The 25590-nt window shown below is 37.3% G+C and overlaps 1 protein-coding gene across 3 annotated transcripts in view; it reads left to right on the forward strand.

Annotated features, from left to right (window-relative positions):
* Window positions 1-3032: 3032 nt before the first annotated feature.
* The window catches only part of LOC121367638 (bicaudal D-related protein homolog), a 41856-nt gene continuing 19298 nt past the window's right edge, over window positions 3033-25590 (forward strand). For 2 of the 3 annotated variants that reach the window (XM_041491928.1, XM_041491929.1), the window contains exons 1-9: window positions 3033-3140; window positions 8761-9087; window positions 13130-13345; window positions 14835-14951; window positions 16993-17139; window positions 17787-18011; window positions 18926-19114; window positions 22116-22304; window positions 23915-24109. In XM_041491928.1, coding sequence (XP_041347862.1) covers window positions 8842-9087; window positions 13130-13345; window positions 14835-14951; window positions 16993-17139; window positions 17787-18011; window positions 18926-19114; window positions 22116-22304; window positions 23915-24109 — 1524 coding nt within the window. In that variant the 5' untranslated portion in view covers window positions 3033-3140; window positions 8761-8841. The remainder of the gene's footprint in view (window positions 3141-8760; window positions 9088-13129; window positions 13346-14834; window positions 14952-16992; window positions 17140-17786; window positions 18012-18925; window positions 19115-22115; window positions 22305-23914; window positions 24110-25590) is intronic. The other variant, XM_041491930.1, reaches the window with a different exon arrangement.

The following is a 25590-nucleotide window of genomic DNA, read 5'->3' on the forward strand; positions in this document are numbered from 1 at the left end:
TTCAATAACTGTTTACAGTATGGCGAAAAGTCTTCTGCTGGTATATTATCGTGGACTGGTACAAGTGGGAAAGCGGCGTGTATTTTTGTGAAGTTCGCGTGGATATTCTAAGTCTACTTCCAAAATGTATCCCAATTCACCCTCACTATTCAAACTTGTCCAATCAATATCGGCGAACTTTTCGGGTGACATGAACTCATAGTCACAGACAGCAAGTGGTTCTAACATTGTGGTGGCATACAGAGAATTAACAGAAAGTAGTTTGTGTCTTATTTAAATCAAAATCACTCATATATTTATTGTTTGCATTGGAATATCTGTGTGAAATCATTGATACACCACCCATTAGACCTTTTTCGATGAAACCATACATGACCTGATCTGTAAACAGATCGAGCTCTACATTGGTCATGTTTAAAACAGCGTCTAACGCAAAACCAGGGAGACTTTTGTAATAATACGGATTGAGTTCGTAACTTTGCAAATAAAATATGTTTACTACGTCGTTAAAGAAAACAACAAAAAACGTATAGGAAAAACTCCGAACATATGGCTGAAACCGTCGTGTTGTATTGAGTAATACTCTCTCCAATGTTTGTGGTTGTTGCAGTTGCTGCTGTTGTCGTTGTAGCTGCTGTTGTTGTTCTTGTTATTGCAGTTGCTGCTTTTGTTGTTCCTGTTGCTGCTGTTGTTGTTGTTCCTGCTGTGGTTGAAGCAGTTTTTCTTAATCTGTTTGGGTTAGTGAGAGCATCTCACTCTCTTTTTGTAACTCACTTTCCAGGATATCGATTGCTTCAAGTATTTCATCTCCATACTGCTGCTGCTGCTGCTGGTGATGAAGGGCCATCAGCAGGTTTGCTCCACGCCCTCTTCCAATCCCAAAAAACTCAGGAAAATCTCATCAACATACAGCTGAAACCGTCGTGTTGTATTGAGTGATACTCCAATGTTTGTGGTTGTTGTTGTAGCTGCTGTTGTTGTTCCTGTTGTTGCAGTTGCTGCTGTTGTTGTTCCTGTTGTTGCAGTTGCTGATGTTGTTGCACGAGTTGCTTTGTAGAATCAGTCCCCCACACAGCATAGCATATCATCATTGGTATATTAGATCCCACGTGAGCGTGTCCATCTTTATCAAGTAGTTCACCATTATTATTCCAGTATAACGTTCCCTTTTTGAACTGATCCTTTACAAAATTCCACAAATCCATTAATTTTTCGATTAGTCTTGCACTGGGAACACCTTGTAGTATAGACGTTTGTAAAGATAGCAGTGAATTGCTGTTTGACTGTTTTGATAAGCTTGTATAATGTTTATTAGATGTATCACCATCATTCGACATGCATGGTCTGTTTCTCTAACGACGAAGCAGTTTCAGTAGTACGATCTTCACATCCACTCTTAACAAATGTAGAATCACTCATCCGAGTCGGTGTGTTGCTTCTCTTCAGTAGATTGTTGGACGTCTCCCGGCTTAGTAGGATACGTGCTTTCGCCATTGTTCACCTGTAATTCGGCAGTGTCGTTCCCTTTCAAGTAGTTTAAGAGCGCTTCAATGCAACTAGGTATTATGAAATGGTGAGATCGTAACAGTCTGTGTTGTTCCTTTTTGTTAACTGATCTGTCGACCAGTTGTCGAATGATTACGCTGTAGCGACACAGACGTCTTTGTACACTGTCAGAGATTGGAATGTTACCACGTAGAATGTTGTAGATCACTTCGATTAACGCCTTGAACTGTTCGGGTGATGCGTGAATCAACAGCGCACGTCTCTGTTTAATACATGCATCCTTGAGAAGTAACAGATAGCTCAAATTGTCGTTAAAGGGACATTCCTGAGTTTGCTGCATTGTAAGATGTTTCCGACTAATAAAATATTTTTACGAGTAAACTTACATACTAAATATATTTTCTTGTTTAGAATATCAGTGTCTGTACATTCAATGTGTTTCTGGTCGTCTTAATATTTGTAAGAAGCCCAAACTGGAGTCTGTCTTCAAATAATTTCGTACGTACGAAAAAAACATATTTTAGGAAATAAAATGAAATTTAACCTAGTACAAATATTAGAACGATCAGAAACACGCTTAATATACAGCCACTAATATGTTATACAGAAAAATATATTTGATATGTAATTACAATCGTGAAAAAGTCTCTGTTAGTCGATAACATCTTTAAAATTGCAGCAAACTCGGGAATGTCCCTTTAATTAAGTCTGTCATAATTTACAACGTAAGCAGATCTCCTTACTATAAAATAGTACGGTCCACCCCAATAATCTGGAATGTCAACACCACGTGAGCTTCAACAGTTACATAAATACTACAAATCTAGCTTTGTTGAATGTTGAACAGTATCTGTAATTTAATGTTCCTTTAAAATTTAGAAGAACTGTATAAAAAATGAGGTGAATTAACTTTGGGTTGGCAGTGGATACTGCATATTGTAATAACATAACATATGAACAATGACTATATGCACCCGAGGGTTTTTTAAGGTGTGTGTGTGTGTGTGTGTGTGTGTGTGTGTGTGTGTGTGTGTGTGTGTGTGTGTGTGTGTGTGTGTGTGTGTGTGTGTTTATTTATTTGTTTTACGCTTTTGTTGTTTGTATGCTGTTGTTGTTTTTTTGTTGTTTTTTTTAATTGAAGACCTAATTTAATGCATGTATACTTCGATCTTTTGTACAAAATATCTAATGGCCTGACCTTAATGCCTTGCTATTACCAACAAATGAATAACATCCATACACAGTGCATGACGATACCTTAATTATAGTTGATGTATTTTGGACTTTGTATGTACTACATAAAAAATGTCTTTCTGCTCAACACTTGACCGAATAGGTTTTGGAGTTACAAACATCTATGTTTAGGTGTATATCCCCATGAGGATATAATATATTTCTCAACCTATATTAATTAGCTATAATGTGATCGTTAGTAGAATAGGTTAACTTTGTCATTAATAGAATTTAATATCGTTTTGTGCAACCTATAAAAATAAAACACGGAAGTAGAGTTAGAGTTGTCTACCTTGAAAAATTATCATTTACTGCCACTGTTTCATTATTATGATCTCATTTTCTGCATAATTTTGTTTATTTCGTGGTGGAGATTATTCTGACAAAATGGAAATAATGTGGTAATATTCTCAGTAATTGGTGTGCATACACAACAACAAACGCGTTGATAATATGTTAGATTTATTCTGATGTTTGTGTTTGTGACGTTGACGTGAGTGGGCATTGAAAAGTGAAATGCCAGGTTTTCGTAAAAACATTGTGTATTCTAACATATTTACAGGATTGCAAACTACTTATATTTATAATTATGATAGTTGTACTGATAACAATATGTATAAATTGTAACAGTGATATTCATGGTTTGTTCATACATTATATTGGGATTATTCGACTTTTTTTTCTCTAAATGTTTGCATATGAAATAAACAGTTCTGGACAACAAGTTTCAATTGATGTACAAAATAATAAATTAAGGACAGATTTCATCTGACACTCAACGGTGCTAACATGTTTGATGAAACCCCCAAAAGAGTATTGCATTGATTTAGACATACATCATACATGTCTGCCTGGATTTGAACCCAATGTTCTTTGGTCTCACTACACAGATGCCATTTGCCATTGATACCCATGTTAAATAGCCCAACTTCAAATGAAGATTGCCAGTAGAACGGGTATATGACCACATCTGGCTCTAATACCGGTCCGAACAGGTGGTTCATTAACCGATTCACTCCGGCTGTCTCTTACGCTATACACCCATGTCCCAAAAGGTCAATGCACAATATTACAAAATAGCATGGGCAAAATACAGCCAGAAGACTTACCATTAAACATACATATTGATAATCATATTGTTTTAATTCTTCACCATTTCCTAGAAGTAAATATGTGAGCCATAACTTGTGTCACAATTAGGAATTATAGTGGACCGTGATGAACTCTCACCCAGAAGTGATCTGTGTAGTGAGACCTTAAAGTTTATTAACAGATTTGGTTAAACTTGATTTGAAGTCAATTTCATAATTTGGGTCATTTACACCATGAAAAGCCAGTGTAACTTATGAACTCTAAACAATACACCAAAAGATAGATGCACCATACCATCCAAAAAACCTTCATTATTAATGGCAGTTACAAATTCTACTTTTATAGTAGAATACTATGTGATATATTCATAATATCATCAAAACTATTTGACACAATGACTGTACAGTCAAACAAATTCATTAGGCACAAAATCACAGAAATTAGGGTGACCTTGAATTTTGACCTTTTACAATGAGAAACTCAATGTTAGACACTCAGATCAATTTATATATTGCATACACATGTAAGAACACAAGCATATACATTTGGTGACATATACATCGGATATGTCACCAAAAGAGGAAGATACAGCTTAAAAACACTAACTATGGGGGGGGGGGGGCAGGATAGACTTAATTTACATTTGACCAAATATTTTCACTAGCCGTCAAGCATGGCAATATTAGTTATTTGCTAGCCCAACATTGATTATCACTAGCTGTACATGTAGTGGGGCTACTGCAATCTAGAAGCCCTGATATTTGATAAAAAAAAAAAACACCCAAAATTATTGAATGTAGACATGTCTGCCTGAATTTGAACCCAATGTTCTTAGCTTCTGTGTTCTATGTGCTAGCTACTACACTACAAATATGGTACTGTATCATTTGAGCTGGTTGTTTTTAGGACGGTGTTTGCATTTTGATGGAATAAATCAAATGTTAATGAAATATAGTATAATTACAGCATAAAGTGGTTTGCATGTTTGCATTTTTATTGTTTTGATTGACAGCATGAGGGTCTTCCAGCTGTCAAATAAAACATCAATAACCATGCATGCCATGAGCAATTTTTACAGTAATACTGACTGATTTGTACCATATCACTAATAAGTGATGTTGCATGATCATGATGCAATAAGTAAATTTGTCTCAGTGAGAGGTGGGGTTTAAAAAGTGTGGAGTTAAATACAGTTTTTTGCACACTTTTTTCAAGAATTGAATGTACAGACTATGTCCAGATTTTGTTGACCATGTACAAGGGTCGAAGTCGAGAGGTGGGGTTTAAAAGGTGTGGAGTTAAATACAGTTTTTTGCACACTTTTTTCAAGAATTGAATGTACAGACTATGTCCAGATTTTGTTGACCATGTACAAGGGTCGAAGTATATACTATTCCACTATCCTAAAAATACTCAGTTTTAAAACAGAATAGTAAATAAAATCTTCCAGTGTCCCTTCATGAAAGTTGCAATAAAACATGGAATAGTGAAATTCACATGTGGCTATTCCATCTTCACTTGATGGGCTCATATGTTATTCTTGACAAAAAACTTTAAAAAGTACGAATGAAGCAACTTTATTGAAGGAAACTATACTACTCAAAAGAATTTAAGGGTCAGACGATATTTTCTACATTATTTTTTGAATGTCAATTATATTAGCTAGACCATAATGTCACGCATGGTATTGTTCCATTTTGACGAAAGTGGGTCTAAGCAACCCATAAATGAATTAAAATTCACTGTCATTGACACTGTCGACTAGTTCTAATGGCGAAAACATGCTTACATTTGCAAGTAAATTAGGGCGAAAGCGAAAGGTATGCTAAGTGCCCATAACTTGCTTTTTCACAAAGCGCTTCATTTGCACGCTTTGCATGTGTATTCTATGTTCCCAATGCTGAATTTCCGTATAATTGGAGCTTGCGTTCGTGTACGGTGCACACTCCAAATTCGACAATGGTACGACGTCAACTGACTATCGAAGATCGAGGAAGGGCTATTGCTTGGCTTCAGGATGGCAATACGCAAAGAAATGTTGCTCTGAGACTTGGTGTCAGTCAGAGTGTCGTTGGCCGACTGTGGCAACGGTGCCAAGCAACGAATTCTGTTCAAAATCGTCCACGTTCGGGAAGACCCCGAAGCACTACAAATAGAGAGTACCGCTACATCACCAATATGGCTCTACGTCAACGCACAACCACTGCACGCCGTTACGTGACAATCTGCGGACTGCGACTGGAACTCGAGTGTCTGATCAAACCATACACAATCGTCTGAGAGCCAATAATCTACGCTGCCGTCGCCAGGCTGTTCGACCACCACTCCTACCACGTCACAGAACGGCCAGACGTCACTGGTGCACGCTTCATCTGCGGTGGCAACGTGTTCAGTGGGGTCGAGTGATGTTCACTGATGAGTCCAGGTTTAGTCTCCAGTTCAACGACGGTCGGGTTCATGTCTACAGTCGTCCTGGGGAGCGCTTCGCTGACGTTAACGTTAGACAATGTCACCGGTTCGGTGGTGGCAGCGTCATGGTGTGGGGCGGCATCTCTATCCACCACAGGACCCCCCTCTATGTGGTGGATGGCAATCTGAATGGAATCCGCTATCTGAATGAGATTATCCGGCCGTTGGTTCTCCCAGGCCTTCAGCAGATTGGCGGTGGGGCAGTTCTGCAGGATGACAATGCCAGACCCCACCGCGCCAGGGTGGTAACGGACTTTCTCAGACAACAAGGTATCGCCAGGATGGATTGGCCGGCATATTCGCCTGACTTGGCCCCAATAGAGCACGCCTGGGACGAATTAGGCAGAAGAGTTCGGGATAACCATGCCCCTCCGGCCAACCTTCATGATCTGGGTCAACTTCTTATGGCAGAGTGGCAGGCCATTCCCCAAGAGTTCTTCAGACATCTGATCAACAGCATGAGGCAACGATGTGTCGAGTGTATTCGCGCCAGGGGTGGATTCACACACTATTAAACGAATGTTCTAATGTGTAAAATCCATGTTTGACAACCTTCAACTTTGACAGGATGTCATGTGACTTTCTTGTATACAGTGACGTTTATTTGTGGTTTTTTGTAAATATGGAACAATAAATTAAATTTTTGGTGTAGTTTACATCATCAATCTAATACACTCTGAAACTTATTTGGTTATACATTTTTGACCCTTAAATTCTTTTGAGTAGTATAATTTGAGGGGTGCATTCGATTCTAGTTTTCATTGCGAAGGACACTAATAGTAATACACACTCACTTGATTATGGCGCTGTTTTGCTTAGTGTAACATAACATGGTAAATGGTTAGGCAAGTAGCTTTGTACATGCCTAAAGTTATTTTGTTGTGTGATTTTTATGGATGGTACATTCTCTAGTAACAGGATATGACTTTGTTTATCCGATATTGTATTCTGTCAATAGAAACATTCGTTGCAGGATAAAATTATATAAGCAAGAATATAAAACAGCATGTACATGCATGTATACATTTTTGTAAAGTAATTCCTAAGCATTTTGAGTAGTTCATTTGATTGATCTTTTCAAACTTAATGTTTGAAATTTGTAAAATCAGGGCACAATATTTCACGCGAACCGTCATTCTGTTCGCGTGTCGGTTACGCAAAATTAAATTTATGCGAACCGCAAATCGGTTACGTCGTGATCTTTAGACGTTCAGAAATTAAAACTTGCAGACTTCACGATTACAAGACGTGTATTCATGCAGACATACTACTAGTATTCTGACAAATGTTTGAGACTGATTTTTAGATACTTGATGCGCGGCAAACCAGTAGACAACGGTATATTGCAAGGGTTGTGACTTGCGACCAAAGGCTCAGTATAGAGTCGAGCCAAAAGTTTTAAAGAAATGTGCACGGACCGCTAAGGCGCCTAAATTATCTGGAGCCATTCTATTGCGTTTGGTGGCACTAATACACTTCCGTACTAAAGGAATATATGTAGACATACTATTGGATTACCTATAATTCTACAATGGTTGAAAATGGTTTTAACGTAAACAAAAATGCAAAAATGTCACAAAAGCTGAAAAATACTAACATCGAATAATGAGCTTTGAATAACAAACATTTGGAACGTCACTGTAGTATAGAAGTACCATCGATAAAGTGAAAGTTGCATCGCCACTGCAAAATATCAGTGTCAAATTGCGGTCTTTCTTTTTGTTATTATAAGATTTATTTTTATTAATCTAATCATGCACCAATGAGTAGCATGTTTTATAGTTCAGAGGAACTGGACATTTGTTGTTTGAGTTTTTGGTGTGAGTTTTTTAATCTGCTATATACTAAATTTTACATATCAGTGACAAATGGTAGCCTTTATTTGTTATTTATAAAAGAAAATTATTAGTCTAATCATGCATATGGGCATTTTTCCTCCAAATGTATCTATTTTGTTTCAGTACTGGGCTGGTATTTAGTCCTTTTACAATAGTGTTAACTTCCGCAAGCTGCACAGAGGTTCTAGAATACGGTGGCCCGATGCCCGAGGACAGTGGTTTTTAGATTCGGCCAACTAAAAATTACTTTTTGCGATCCCGATGGCAAGTGCTGAATAATAATAATAATAATAAATCTACAACGCTACGATCATACGAAAACAAAAGAAACGTCTACAAGTCACTTTTTTCGATTTGCAATCATTAAAGAAACTGTTTTATAAAACATTTTCTTTTGTACTTTGTTTTAACTTTGTTTGAGCTAAAAATTATGTATTTAAAATATAATTTCAACGTAACTTTGAGGTAACTGATCAGGTAATCCACAGGTTACGGAAATAAAATTCACGTAACCGAACAATCGGTTACCTAGGTAAAAACCACGTGAACCGACTTCCGGTTACCTCAGATTTCGAAATATTGTCCCCTGAAAATAGTTGCATCCTCTTTCATTTTTTTTCAGGCAGAAACTGTAGATTAAATTCAAAATGCTACTTGAATCTTGAAGTTCTACTTTACAAATTTATCATCTTCTACAATAAGTATGAATGAATACAACGACGAACCAATTGACATCAGTCCTGATGGCGAAGTGTACACGATGCTGGCGCAGAATGAGGGCGCCCAGAACGAGGGCACGGGTCAGGAGAGCGACGTGTACAGCATGCTGGCTCAGAAGGAGAGAGATCTGATCCTAGCTGCCGAACTCGGCAAGGCTCTGTTGGAGAAAAACCAGGAGCTGGCCATCCGCCACCAACAGCTCATTGAAGAATATTCACAGAAAATTGAGGTTTGTATTTAAACTAAAGTTAAAGAGTTTGCTTTGTTTAATGACACCACTGGAGCACATTGATTAATTAATCATCGGCTATTGGATGTCAAACATTTGGTGATTCTGATACGTAGTCATTAGAGAAAATCCGCTACGTTTTCCCTAACACAGCAAGATATCTTTTATATGCACTTTCCCATAGACAGGAAAGCACATACCACGGCCTTTGGTGCACTGGTTGGAACGAGGGAAAAAAAACAATCGGTTGAATGGATCCACCAAGGTGGTTTGATCATGTGACTCAACACCTTAGGCGAGCACTCAACCGACTGAGCTAAATTTGGCCCCTTAAACTAAATACAGGTAATCATATTTGAGTGAATCTGTCCTGCCCATCAGAAACATCCCTTTGGATCAGACCTGCTTACCCCCACATTTTATATCTGGGTTTTTCCTTGTGAAAGTCCTTTTAAAAAACCAGTGGAGAAATTTTAAAAAGTTACTGGTGGATAATAAAACAAATACCCACACCTTTCCTGGCAAAGACTGGGTTACCAGACACCCTGCTTATTGTGAAGCCTGTTATTGAAAATAAATCAGTTGAACATTACCTATGTGATGATTGATAATACATGTAAAAAAAATCCATAATTGATTGTCATGTGCATTGTTTCTACTAGTTTGAATTATGGAATTACTTTACATTTATACCGGAGTTAGTGTTTGTTTTTATGTATACGTAAAGAAAATAATATTGAATAGGTATTAAATGTAAAATTATATAGCTGCCAGTATGGTATTTCCCAGTGATCTCAGCAATACATGAAGGTGCATACAGTAGTCCTAAGAATTCAAATATTTCTTAAGGTTATATAATTTTATCAACAGGCCTTGACCTTAAAGGGACATTCTTGAGTTTGCTGCATTGTAAGATGTTTCCGATTAATAAAATATTTCTACAATTAAACTTCCATATTAAATATATTTTTTGGTTTAGAATATCAGTGTCTGTATATTCAATGTGTTTCTGGTCGTCATAATATTTGAAAGAAGCCCAAACTGGATTTTGTCTTCAAATAATTTCGTACATACGTAAAAACACATTTTAGGTAATACAATTAAATTACACCTAGTACAAATATTAGAACGATCAGAAACATGTTTAATATACAGCCACTAATATTTTATGCAGAAAAATATGTTTTATTGTTCGAAGTTAATCCTTTAATTGGTTAACTAAAGGCTTATTTGCAAAAGCAATACATGTATACAGATTTCGCAGACATCGGTAGCTCGGACAGCATGTGACACAGTCAGCTCACTACGAGATCAAGGAATCTAAGTCGTCGTGTGTGTGCTACCAATATGCTATGGTATCTGTGATTATGTAATGTCGTTGTAAAGAGGTGTTTTCAGACGGATACACGTTTGTTCCTAATTTGCTCTGTCGGTGTCAGAAGTTGTGAATTCCATTGTAATGAACAGAATAACACTGATGTATGTTTGTTCCCGACAGTTTGTGGTCAGATGGTGTAAATGTCGCGGTAACGACGGTCGTTGTAACGAGGTCTGACTATATGTTAAAACAATAAATGTAGGAAAAATATTTTTTAGAAAAACTCGCATTAACATTCGGTAGGCCTATCTGTTTTTGTCTTCGGGCGATGTTCGGGATATCGTTATATACAGCTGCTATTACAGCATGAAAAATGCGAATTTTTTTCTTAAATTTTTTTTTTCCTACATTTATTTTTTTAACATATATAAATGCATCGTGTTGAGGTGTATCTTTGTGCCAAATATGAACAATGTACACCTCGGCATTAACATTTGGGCTTTTTTTGTATCCGGGCGATGTTCGGGCTCTGGGCTGCAAATAGGCTGAACAGACAAGTTCTTTAACAGAAGTTTTGGTGCCATTCTCATCGACCATCTTAGATAATTGTCATAATCCCCAGGTGTGAAGTGGTCACTGCAAATCGAATCCCATCTTGACGGTCCTTTCCAATACGCACGTGTTCGGTTTAAGAACTGCTTCCGTGCAAACAATGTCGGTCTGTCTTTCGGAAAAATATGCAAACTTCTTTTGCCTTTAACTGCAGCTTTTGTACATCCATACACCGAACAATGGTTCACCATGTTTCACATTTGAAAGATATCTTCAAAATAATATTCCACACATACAATTCAGTTCAATAGGATAACATTTTCACGTTTTAAAAATACACATGTTTTTTATTGTGAATATATTAAAAACGGGTAAACTTTTTACAATTTATTTTATTGATACTTCATATAGTATAGTGTAAAAGGTATACGTAGATACCAAACAATAGTGAATTACGTTTTTGATAAATGTAGACCTTTAAACATGTTTAAAAAAAAAATTTAATCATGAGCAATATACCATGAAATATACACTACATTATAGCCCTTAATGAATAATAAAGTTTTTTGTATAAATCATTAAACAGAATCCAAGGTATTGCCAATTTATCATTAAATTGCGGGTAAGTAGATTTTTAGATACATCTACTTCTCTGGTTGAACAAGTGAAAAATTCAACTTTTTGCTATCACTGATTATTAATGTTTGGGTAGAGTTAAAACCTGATTTGAAAAAAAATGAAATCCAGAAATATTCAAAAGTAAAGGGGTGGGACGTAGCCCAGTGGTACAGCGCTTGCTCGATGCGCGGTCGGTATGGGATCGATTCCCGTCGGTGGGCCCATTGGTCTATTTCTCGTTCCAGCCAGTGCACCATGACTGGTATATCAAAGGTCATGGTATGTACTGCCCTGTCTATGGGATGGTGACAGAATGAAGTGTCTCATATATGGCATTATATGCAAATTTATGATTTATTTTATTCTTACAAAAATATATTTGAAGAGAATGTTTTGTTTTTTAAAATCCCTACCTACATGTACCTACCCACATTTAAAACTACTGGTTCGAAATGTACAAAACAACATATTTTTAAGGATGACCTCAAAGGAGATGTAAATATGGGATAAGCTTTTTTATTTGTTTTTAATTCTAACAACCACCTCCAAAAAACCAACCTATTCTACCTACAGTAACTTGTTTAATACGATTCCAGAAACATACAGTAGTATTTTATAATATTATTATTATATTTATATATTATTTTTTAGGCTTAATCTCGTAATGATATTGCATTAGAATGGCTGTAACAATCTTCGATAGGTGTCATTTTGAAGAATCTTAGCAAAACATGCTTTTATTCTACAATAGTAGTTTTTATTGATGACAAATTTAATAGACTTGTAAATGCCGTAAGCTAATTATTCCAGCCAGGGGATAGCTATGTGTGTATTAATGTTATCACGTGACAAGATCTGATGTTATTATGAGTGAGGTTATCACACAAATCTATAGTAAACGATAAGAGATATTTAATTAAAAATAATTTGTAAGAAAGATTAATATTGAAAATATTCATCAATTTATACATTTCTTTGACATAATAATGGATATTAATTTTGTAAACAATAATCTGACTACTGAATTACATCAAATTATTTGTATTAGTCCGCTATGTTAAAAAAAGGTGGAATTTCAGACACCGATCTATTAAATGTCTTGTTGATTGTGGAGTGACTGAACCTGCCAAAAAGATTAGTAACCCGGCTGACTACTTGGTTCAGACACCTGGTAGTCCAAATGACAAATCGGTAGCTGAAACACTCTGGGCTGTCACTAAGGTGGAGCCCTGACCAAATATATGATTGAAAGTAGATCAATTAAAGAAAGAAATGTTTTATTTAACGATGCACTCAACACATTTTAGTTACAGTTATATGGTGTCAGACATATGATTAAGGACCACACAGATATTGAGAGAGGAAACCCACTGTCGCCACTTCATGGGCTATTTTCGATTAGCAGCATGGGATCTTTTATATGCACCATCTCACAGACAGGGTAGTACATACCACGACCTTTGATATACTAGATCAGTTAATGCAGACTGAATATGATTTATGACAAAATTCCAAGGATTCCCAACACTAATGGCTGTTTTATTTTGTTTCCAGCAACTGGAGCAGGAGAAGCATGAGCTGCACCTGCGTATTGAGAAGATCGAGCGCGAGTACGAGAACACTGTGAAGGAGCTGCAGTACGACATCTCGCAGCTGAGGCAGGAGCTGTACACCAGCAAGATGCACTCCGCTATGAGCGAAAAGGAGCACTCCCAGCTCATCCGCGAACTCACGCAGCACAATGAGAAACTCACCGAGCAAGTCAGACAGGTCAGACTAATAGAATCTATCACCGTTATGAGGTATAGACAAGGCATTTGCAACCTGAGGGACAAAAACATTTTGTCTCGAGGGTTGGAATTGCCTTATCTATACCTCACAATGGTGATTGATTCTTTTTCTTGCTCATTTAATTTCAATAACAAAACATTAATTTTGTAAACGACGGTTTGTTTATTGTAAAACGATTCGTAAACAATTTACCTACAAACTAATTTAATCATACGCGAGAAAAATATAGTCCACCTCATGCAACGACATAAAAATGTAACAATTTACCAATAAATATAAAGTTGAAAATATTAATACGCTCTCATTACAGTCAAGTTACCAAGCTATGTAATTTTTTGGCAATCGCCGACCACCAAAAAGTAGTAAAAGATTTCCGCTCTAATACCACAACAATCCTATGTTTGACGTCAAATACATTTACATCGACCATTTTCGAGTTCCTTGATTAAAAACACTACAGGTCGACGAATTCTGCTGTCCGGAGTTTGCCGAAGCTTAGCTGAATGTGGGTGCTGTCGGGTTTCTTTCTGTAGTGTGTGTATTAGTGATTAATATCTGAATTTTTTTAAATCGAGGAACTCAAAAATGGTCAATGTAAATGTATTTGACATCAAACATAGGATTGTTGTGGTATTAGAGCGGAAATCTTTTACTACTTTTTGGTGGTTGGCGATTGCCAAAAAATTACATAGCTTTGTCTCTGACTGTAAAGAGGTCATATTTATGTCCAAATGTCCGTCTAGCTCTCTTACAGTCAGAGTACTCGGGCTAGGCATAAAACATGCTGTGTGAAAAAAAAAGTGCCGTAAAGAATTAAAAACTCCACAGCTTTGCCCATTGCCATGGACAGTTGCTGGCATTGGCTATGCCTCGCACAAGCACACCTGGGGGTTTTCCCACTACTTTTTATATAAGTTGGGTACAAACACACACTAATAATCCAAATAATCTATTGGATACTACAGTCGCAGATATATTAGCATCCTTCATTTTTATTAGTGATTATTTCATTTTATTTTGGTATCCCAAGTACTGGGGAACTGCTGTCATTGTTCAAAAAGTAAAATTGTGTGCCAATGCAGGGAACATTTTGTTTTTAAAATCTTGATTAGCAGTATTTCTAGTCTATTAAAAATTGATTAGCAATTACTGTTTTAATGTTATTAAATTGTGTAGCAATTTCTGAAACTTGCGTAATGAATTGCGACGCAATACTGGACAAAATGTTCCCTGTGGTGTAGACAGAGCTAAGTACGGAATAAAACATTCTTTTGTTCATGAATTTGCAACAGGAATCCAGAATTGCTAATATATTAATGGTAGCTGGATGGGACTTTGAGATCTTGCCGGTTTACACAGAAATCTTGTTTAATAGACCACAGAAATCCAGTTTTAATTAATAGACAGATGCTGGTTTGGATAGAGTCCACTGAATATCAATAATTGTTTGTTTTTTCTCTTTCACCAGGCGAGTATCCGTGAGGAACAGCTGGAAAACAAGGTCCACTCTATGAGACAGCAGATGTCTTCACGGCGGTCATCGATGCATGAACATGTCAGTCAGCTCGCCATCCTCAGAGAGGAGGTTAGTACTGGAAATACCTAACAAAGAAACTAACTATTATTGTTAGTGGTAGAGGGTTTAATTCGTAATACATACAAAGTATATACATATTACCTTATAGAATTTTAAAGTCTGAAATGATGACATTCTTCAATTAAGTGTTAAGAGTTGATGAAACATGTATCTAAGTAATATGCAGTCTATGTTAGAACTACCAATGGTTTGGCCACACTGCTGGTATTATTGGTTTAACTATTGATGTCACAAGCTAGTGACAGTTGTAATGGTTATTCTTACTAAAAAAACAACAGCAAACAGTTGAAATTAAACTATGGTTAACCCTACTGGGGTTTTTTATTTGCCGATGTATACTACTCAAAAGAATTTAAGGGTCAGACGATATTTTCGACATTATTTTCTGAATGTCAGTTATATTAGCTAGACCATAATGTCACGCATGGTATTGTTCCATTTTGACGAAAGTGGGTCTAAGCAACCCATAAATGAATTAAAATCCACTGTCATTGACACTGTCGACTAGTTCTAATGGCGAAAACATTCTTACATTTGCACGTAAATTAGGGTGAAAGCGAAAGGTCTGCTAAGTGCCCATAACTTGCTTTTTCACAAAGCGCTTCATTTGCACGCTTTGCACGTGTATTCCATGTTCCCAATGCTGAATTTCCGTATAATTGGAGCTTGCGTTCGTGTACGGTGCACACTCCAAATTCGACAATGGTACGACTTCAACTGACTATCGAAGATCGAGGAAGGGCTATTGCTTGGCTTCAGGGTGGCAATACGCAAAGAAATGTTGCTCTGAGACTTGGTGTCAGTCAGAGTGTCGTTGGTTGACTGTGGCAACGGTACCAAGCAACGAATTCTGTTCGAAATCGTCCACGTTCGGGAAGACCCCGAAGCACTACAAATAGAGAGGACCGCTACATCACCAATATGGCTCTACGTCAACGCACAACCACTGCACGCCGATTACGTGACAATCTGCGGACTGCGACTGGAACTCGAGTGTCTGATCAAACCATAAGCAATCGTCTGAGAGCCAATAATCTACGCTGCCGTCGCCAGGCTGTTCGATCACCACTCCTACCATGTCACAGAACGGCCAGACGTCACTGGTGCACGCTTCATCTGCGGTGGCAACGTGTTCAGTGGGGTCGAGTGATGTTCACTGATGAGTCCAGTTTTAGTCTCCAGTTCAACGACGGTCGGGTTCGTGTCTACAGACGTCCTGGGGAGCGCTTCGCTGACGTTAACATTAGACAACGTCACCGGTTCGGTGGTGGCAGCGTCATGGTGTGGGCCGGCATCTCTATCCACCACAGGACCCCCCTCTATGTGGTAGATGGCAATCTGAATGGAATCCGCTATCTGAATGAGATTATCCGGCTGTTGGTTCTCCCAGGCCTTCAGCAGATTGGCGGCGGGGCAGTTCTGCAGGATGACAATGCCAGACCCCACCGTGCCAGGGTGGTAACGGACTTTCTCAGACAACAAGATATCGCCAGGATGGATTGGCCAGCATATTCGCCTGACTTGGCACCAATAGAGAACGCCTGGGACGAATTAGGCAGGAGAGTTCGGGATAACCATGCCCCTCCGGCCAACCTTCATGATCTGGGTCAACTTCTTATGGCAGAGTGGCAGGCCATTCCCCAAGAGTTCTTCAGACGACTGATCAACAGCATGAGGCAACCATGTGTCGAGTGTATTCGCGCCAGGGGTGGATTCACACACTATTAAACGAATGTTCTAATGTGTAAAATTCATGTTTGACAACCTTCAACTTTGACAGCATGTCATGTGACTTTCTTGTATACAGTGACGTTTATTTGTTTTTTTGTAAATATGGAACAATAAAAAAAAAAATTGGTGTAGTTTACATCATCAATCTAATACACTCTGAAACTTATTTGGTTATAAATTTTTGACCCTTAAATTCTTTTGAGTAGTATAGATTAGTGGCTTTAATATATGTCCATCTTTAATGGGTTGTATTATGGTATGGTGTTGTCCGATCATCCGTTTTGTTTGTGTGGTGCAGGTCCAGCTGCTGATGAACAAGAAGGCTGAGCTGGAGCGTCGTATCGGCTTACTGTCGGAGGAGAAGGAGAGTTTCGCGTGCAGTCTGGAGGAGTCGCACGAACGCATCATGAAGTTGGAGAGACAGAGGCAGGAGAAAGACCAGGCAGTTAGTATTCTAAGATTTATTTCATGTCTAACGTCTTATTGTGACACATTTGGTCCGCAGTAAGAGTGGAAACATAATTCTGTTTAGGTAAATATTACTTGTATTTAACTACAGATATTCTGGTCAAATTCGCCAAATTTATATTCTTTTTCGGATGTTTTATTTGTGACCTGTTCTCACGATATGAGTTTTTAACTCACAGCCCACTTATTGTTCTGCTGAATAAATATGTTTAAAAAGCATTTTAATCACCTTTACCCACATAATTATTATACTCGTAACCCAAATTTGGAGAATATTGGCGTATTTAATCCTTCCAATAATAACAAAAACCTCAAAATGGTCACCACACCACACATTCAAAATCTCATAACTTTCACATTATAGGAGGCAAAAATAAATAGTAGAATCTGCATATTTTTCAGAAATTTAAATGTCTTGAAAGTGCCTAAATCTGAGTTAAGACTTGACCTGTCCCATTTTGTAATATTGTCACAAAATGTGCTGGTGTTTTTGTTTATTTGATGCCCGCAAAACAGTGTTTATTACCCAAATTCATTACAGAACATATACCCGTAATATGACATATGGAACGTCTACATCTGTGAATGTTTCTATCAAGTTGTATTTTGAAAATTTATTAACAGATAATGAAGCAAGGTGGTGAGATTGCCGAGCTCCAGGAGGCAAACGCTCTGCTGCAGGCAGAGATCGACAGTCTGTTTGACAAACAGTCGAATCTGTGCTATGCCCAGGCAGGTCAAAGTTCGTGCACCGAGACAAACACTGAGGACCAGCCGCAGACATTGTTCAGCGAGCTCACTCAACTCTCGGGCATGACCATGTCACAGGAGAATGCCACAGAATTAGGAGTAAGTAGAGTTAAATGCTATCTAATTGAGAGTAAGAAGTTAAATGCTACAGAAATAGGGCAAGTAGAGTTAAATTGCTACAGAATTAGTGGTAAGAGTTAAATGCTGTCGAATGGGATAAGAGGAGTTAAATGCTACATAATTAGGGGTAATTAGAGTTAAATGTTATTGAATTAGGGATAAATATTGTATACTAGGATGCTACATAATTAGGTGCAAGAAGAGTTATTTGAATACCACTGAACTAGGGGTAAGAACCATTGACTTGGATGCTACAGTTTTAACATTAAGTAGAGTTTACTTGGATGCTACTGAATTAGGGGTAAATAGAATTTACTTGGATGCTGCAGAATTAGGGGTAAATAAGCTGTATGCTCGAGATTTAGATGCAAGTAGACTTTACTTGGGTGCTACAGAATTAGGAGTAAGCAGTTTATTTGGATGTTACTAAATAAGAGGAAAATACACTTTATCATTCCAGAATATAGCATATTTCATTAAATGCTTTTGAACTGTACATCAGTGAAATCTTATAACTATTATTTTTTTCCCCATAATAAAGCTTATTTTTTAAATTAGTAATATAACCGGCATCAGTGGTGTAGTGGTTATGGTATAGCCATCAGGCTGGTAGGTACTGTTTTCACAGACCAATATCGGTTCCCACCCAGGACATGCTATAATGACTCGGTGGGTAAGGCTATTACACTGACTTCTCTCTCACTAACCACTGACAAATAACCACAAACCCACTGTCTTGAACAATCAGCCTAGTTAGCAGAGGTGTGTGCACAGCACAGCATGTTTGAACCTTAATTAGATATAAGCACAGAAATATGTATACGTGAATGCAATTAGTAATATATTCATAGTGCAGAGGAAACTTTTCCTGTGACTGATTTTGACGTTTTCAGTTGAGTCGTTGGTCGAGATCCTACCAGGTGTTTGATGAGGAGGAAGAGGAGTTTGAGTGTGATGATGACGACCAGTTTTCTATTCCAATGGGGAAACTGGCCTCGTCATCCATGATCTCCGAGACGGACTTCATCTCCGAGTTCCAGCAGGCCGCTCAGAAACACTTCGACTCCGAAGAGGAGGTCCAGGTACAGAATGTTATCATCTTTCAACTCGGAATCTCTTTAGTCCCATAAAACCGGTACAGTCGGAAACGACTATAGGTTTCGTCTCCATCTCTCTATCAGTCTTGTTTGTCTGTCTGTCGGTCTCACGTATAGTTTTCCAGACTTTTTCTTCTCAATGCTTCAAGATATTGTGCTGGAATTTTGTGTATATAGCTTTATTATGTACAGTTACAGATCAAGTTTTCATGGTGATTGACATATTTTTGAGAGAGAATTTAAGGAGATCCAAAAAATTTTTTAAAATGAAGTGGACATGTATTGTTTTAGCAGTACTTTTAGAATGATACATGGATTTTATTTTTTTACATTTTATTATTATTATTACTGTTCACTATGTCGGTCTTTCTATCTTTAGTGACATTTATCTCAACCCAGGGAAGGTTATTTAGAACATAGTTTTAGAAATTGCCTTCTACTCATGGTTCTGAGAAAGAATTGTCGCCATATTTGGTTTGAGAGTTCTGTAAGTTATTGTCTTTAACTGCACACTACTCAGTCTCATGAATGTAGAGGGGATGATTTTCCGTTTCAGATTTTGCCACATTCCATTTCAGATTTGTGCAAATTCCGGTTTTTTTCCGTTTTTGTATTCAATTAGTGTCATGTTTTATTGTTATAAACTATATACATTTGTTTTATTGTTCTAGCTCTGAGCTGGTTTGCTATTGCTGTTTTTTTAAATACCTGTAAAAATGAAAAAAAAAAAATGAAACAAACTTTAAAAAAAATGAAAAAAAGTGTATAAACGGAACCACTTGGTTCCCACCTTCATCCGTAAATAAACTGCACCGTTAAGTAAGCCGCTATTAAAACAAAGCCACAAACTTAATTACGGTTAATTATTGTTTGTATTTAATAATAATAAAGAGATCCATTCTCCCCTTAAATTCAAACAATAAATAATTGTTGATTGTGTGGCTTTCAGTTTCATGTCATCTGATGGATTATGGGTAAGTTTCATTTATAAACAAAACACACCGTTGACAAACCCCGCTATTTTCACGAAAATATGAACAAGAACTTTGGTAATACATTGTTCGTAATCTTACATTAGTTGCCAAAAAATATGTATAAATAAATAAATACATGACAACATTTTATTAGTTCCAGTATGATTACAAAGCGTGAACCAAAAAAAAACCCCCAAAACAAATGGGCACACGTAACAATTACTAGTACTCACTCGATTACACATTGTTTCTCTGTAACCTAACTAGCGTGCCGTGTGCAAAAATTATATATTCAAACGAGGTCGGGTCAATCTGGATATAGGCCAGTGGTAGGGAACCGAAACTAAGCACTGTTCTGTCGATCGTTTAAAGTTGACATTATTTTATAACGTAAACAAAAAAATATTTGCCTAGAATTATTTATTCAGAGCCAGTTAACAATGCCTAACCGCGGAACCCCCTGAACCGCAGGGTTTGTAGCACGTGCTACATGTGTTACAATAATAAACCGGTGAGAAGAAAAGTAAAATGCTATTTTTGTGTGCAGTTTAGAAAACAATCGGTTCAGAAATAAATAATGTGTAGTAAATTACGTAGCATGAAAAAAGGTGTTCCCCGTGGGACGGACTATAAATGTGAAATGTTTCCGTACAGATTAACGAATATGCCCGAAGTTTTACGAAATTACGTTTTCCAACGAAAGCGTTATGTAAATTGGCTATGCTTATGAATCGTAATAAATATTATTGAAAAATATCGAAATTGAACGTACTAGAAATGTTATTATATAATCAACATTCTAAAATGGTATTAGTACAAGTTTATTTTTATATTTCAAGTTACATTTCACTGTGTAAAGTGGCACGGGTAAACAGTCACATGCTTTGTTGCAAGCTTACGGCAATTAAGCGTAACTTCCGAGAATTAACAGTTCTGAAAATATTTAGGCATACAGTGCACTCCATGAAAGTTCGCATACCAAAACACTATGTGTATATTATCAATATTGAATCTTAAAACTACCAAACATATTTATTATGGCGCTTGAACCAGAAATACAACTTTTGAAGGTTATGTTTTTAAAATGAATGTAACACCCAAGGCACTGTTAAAATGTTGAAATTAGTTTTGTGATTCTTATCAAAGATGGCTTTCATATTTCTTATGAATGTCCAGCAAGGTAGTCTGTTCAAGCCTATAAATCTGATATAAAGACATATTGAACTTTGCCATAGGAACCTTCTGTTTTCATACTGTTTTAAGCTACTTGAATAAACTTTGTTAATCTGTAATTATGTGATACTAATATGCTCCGTAGGGGATGGGGTTATGGAATGTACCATAAAATATTATTGAGAGTCTAATGTTAGATGGGATTAATACTTCTAACTCACTTTTTGAAAAATTGTCTAGCATTTACAAGAACTGATTTATCCTTTCACTGTCCCATACATAATGTAGAAGAAATATGAAGTGATATACAAACATGCATGCCATTATAACTGTTTAATTCTAGTCCCCATGAATATAACATAAATAGAAAATAATACATGAGTGGCCGTTGGATACCATTTATCTCACGAGTTGTTTTAAAATGTATCTAACGAGCGATAGCGAATTTGAAACATTTTTAAACTGATTCGTGAGATAAATGGTATCTAACAAACACGAATGTATTATTCTATTTCTTACATATCCTACAAAAACCAGGTTTTAAGCAAATTTTAACATCTTTTTTGACTAAAAGTTATTTACAGCCGTTGCACTTGTAGTTAACTTACAGGTCACAGACACATGATTGCCAGGTTATCTATACATCACAGTGTAATCGAGTTCCATCATGCTGGTTTTTTATTGGACATATGGCATTGGTGACCTGGTCATCACCTAGGAACAGCCAGTCGTATGTCTTGAAATTGTTAACACACGTACGTGTGTAAACAATTATGTGTTATAAAAATAACACGTGGTGTTCTCACCAACGGGTGCGTAAGAATGCTTGTTACTTGTAGATGAAGGACGAGGTGATGTATGTGTACAAACATCTCAAGAAGATGATCCGCACAATCCGCGGCCAGAGTACCGGCTCTATCGAGTCTCTGGAGGAGGAGAGCGCGGACAAGGGAGCTAGGACAGGTCAGCTTAAATCAACGTTTTCAGAACTCCAGCACCTCATGCAAGATGTCATCATATCAGACATGGTGAGTTGTCACACACACACATTTAATTTCACTCAGTGCAAGAATGTTGTGTTTATGTACAATGTTATATCTTTTCATGTTGATTTGATTTAAAAAAAAAAAAAAAAAAAAATGTCAGTATTTATCACCAATTTTGTTTCTCTCTCTGTAATGTCATATCATTTAATCATAATATGGCATTATTACATACACTTAATATAAATTCTAAGTTTACTTATTTAATACTAATTTTTTCTCACCCAGTGTCACAGAATTTGTAAATGTCATTTTTTAAAGTCCGAACAAAAATGTTAACATATTGCTCTCCTACCTTTATTTTTCATTAAATTTACAATGACACAGATTCCACATACTAGATGATAACCATGTCACCTATATTGACTTCGCTGAGATCAAATAGGGCAAAAAGCATGTAATTTTGTCCAGGCTGCCATTTTGACTTTTTATGGAATATTCTCCAAGAGGGGTGAAAGGATATCACTAATCTAACAACGTCATAACATGTTATGATATAAAAGCAAACGTGATGACGTCATATTAATTTTATTATTATTATTATTTTTTTTTTTAATGATACCACTAGAGATCATTGATTTTATATTAATTATGTCACATACTTTGGAGGCTTTCACCCCTCTTGAAGAGTATTCCATAAAAAAAAAAAAAATGGCAGACGGCAGAAAACTGCATGTATTTTGCCCTGCCAGCCTCGGTGGCATCATGGTTAGGCCATCGGTACTGGATTCGGATCCTAGTCGAGGCATGGGATTTTTAATCCAGATACCCGACTCCAAACCCTGGGTGAGTGCTCCGCAAGGCTCAATGGGTAGGTGTAAACCACTTGCACCGACTAGTGAGCCATAACTGGTTCAACAAAGGCTATGGTTTGTGCTATCCTGCCTGTGGGAAGTGCAAATAAAAGATCCCTTGCTGCTAATCGGAAAGAGTAGCCCATGTAGTGGCGACAGCGGGTTTCCTCTCAAAATCTGTGTGGTCCTTAACCATATGTCTGATGCCATTTAACCGTAAATAAAATGTGTTGAGTGCGTCGTTAAATAAAACATTTCTTTCTTTCTTTGTATTTTGCCCTATGCTATCTCAGCGAAGTTGATACTGTGACATCGTTACAGTCTCATATGTGGAATCGGTGTCACTGTAATGGGTTTTTTACAACTTGTGTCTGCACAAAATTTGGGGGAAATGTAACAGTACGGTAATTAAAGGTAGGAGAGTAATTTATTGTAGTTGTTAACAATTTGGTTCGGACTTTAGGTCTGGAAAGTCATGAAACTTTTAGTTAGATTATGGAAAATGAAAATTACTTTTGTCCCATATAAAATAACAAGAATAGTTTTTTTAGTTTGTGACAAAACATTGTAATATTGTTAGTCTAAGATTATATTTAAGTTGATAGTTGGTGAAATATACTTTAAAATTCTGTGTATGGGAAAGTCCATGCAAATGAACCCTTGTTGTTATGTCAGCAGGTTTAATATCTTTCTCTATTGATGAAATATAGAAATAACTGTGTTAAGACTCCAATTGGCCACTCAAAGACACAAGTCTGTGATACTCATGTGCTCATAAGCTGTCATGTTTATTGTCATCAGACCCAAGAGCCGGCGGCGGTCGACGAGTCGTCATTTTTCTCAATGGAGATGATGCAGAAGAACATCAACGAGCTGGAGATGGAGCTGGACATGACGCAGCGCCACCTGCAGCACGTGCAGGCCGAGATGGCCGCCCGCGAGGACCAGACACACGACAAGGACACAGAGTTCATGGCCATGGTCGAGAAGGTACAGGTAGATAATCCACTTTACTACTTTATCTCTCTCTTTCTCTCTCTCACACACACACACACACACACACAACAAGGAGAAATTATCATGCATTGGTTTAACATACATTACTACTGGACGATTTGATGCCAACAAACCAATCACCTCGTCGGTACTAAATATGACGTCATCACGATGTGGCAAAGCACACACAATGACTTCACCTAGTTTAAAGCATTTGTGTTTACATTTTTCTGGTTTCCGTGTTAAACTTGTAATAAAATGGTAGTTTAATGCAATTCATTATAGATTTTGTTTTACAGAATATATAGAATTTTGGGTTTTGAAAATTATTTGTGAACCGTGAATAAAATACAAAGTTAAAGCAATACCCAGAACAGTAAAGTAGTATATGTTGTTTCTATATACATGGATGTGTAGCCGATATAGAAAATAAAGGCTTTTAAAATAACACAAATAGCTGGGGTAATAAATAGAATAACACATTCGGGACATAAATTTGATAATAACTGGTAACTCGTGTATTATTCTCTATTTACTTTATATAGAGGACAGATACAAAGTAGATAATCCACTTAGCTTTATATTTCTCTCTCTGTGTCTCTCTCTTGTCTTTGTTTCTGTCTGTCTCTCTCTCTCTCTCTCTCTCTCTCTCTCTCTCTCTCTCTCTCTCTCTCTCTCTCTCTCTCTCTCTCTCTCTCTCTCTCTCTCTCTCTCTCTCTCTCTCTCTCACACACACACACACAACAAGGACGCAGAATACATCGCCATGGTCGAGAAGGTACAGGTAGATAATCCACTTTACTACTTTATCTCTCTCTTTCTCTCTCTCTCACACACACACACACACACAACAAGGACGCAGAATACATCGCCATGGTCGAGAAGGTACAGGTAGATAATCCACTTTACTACTCTATCTATCTCTCTCTCTCTCTCTCTCTCTCTCTCTCTCTCTCTCTCTCTCTCTCTCTCTCTCTCTCTCTCTCTCTCTCTCTCTCTCTCTCTCTCTCTCACACACACACACAACAAGGACACAGAATACATCGCCATGGTCGAGAAGGTACAGGTAGATAATCCACTTTACTACTTTATCTCTCTCTTTCTCTCTCTCTCACACACACACACACACACACACACACAACAAGGACGCAGAATACATCGCCATGGTCGAGAAGGTACAGGTAAATAATCCACTTTACTACTTTATCTCTCTCTTTCTCTCTCTCACGCACACACACACACACACACACAACAAGGACGCAGAATACATCGCCATGGTCGAGAAGGTACAGGTAGATAATCCACTTTACTACTCTATCTCTCTCTCTCTCTCTCTCTCTCTCTCTCTCTCTCTCTCTCTCTCTCTCTCTCTCTCTCACACACGACAAAGACGCAGAGTTCATGGCCATGGTCGAGAAGGTACAGGTAGATAATCCACTTTACTACTCTCTCTCACTCTCACTCTCTCTCTCTCTCTCACT

Source organism: Gigantopelta aegis, chromosome 3 (genome assembly GCF_016097555.1).
Source record: "Gigantopelta aegis isolate Gae_Host chromosome 3, Gae_host_genome, whole genome shotgun sequence".
NCBI classification, from domain to species: Eukaryota; Metazoa; Mollusca; class Gastropoda; order Neomphalida; family Peltospiridae; genus Gigantopelta; species Gigantopelta aegis.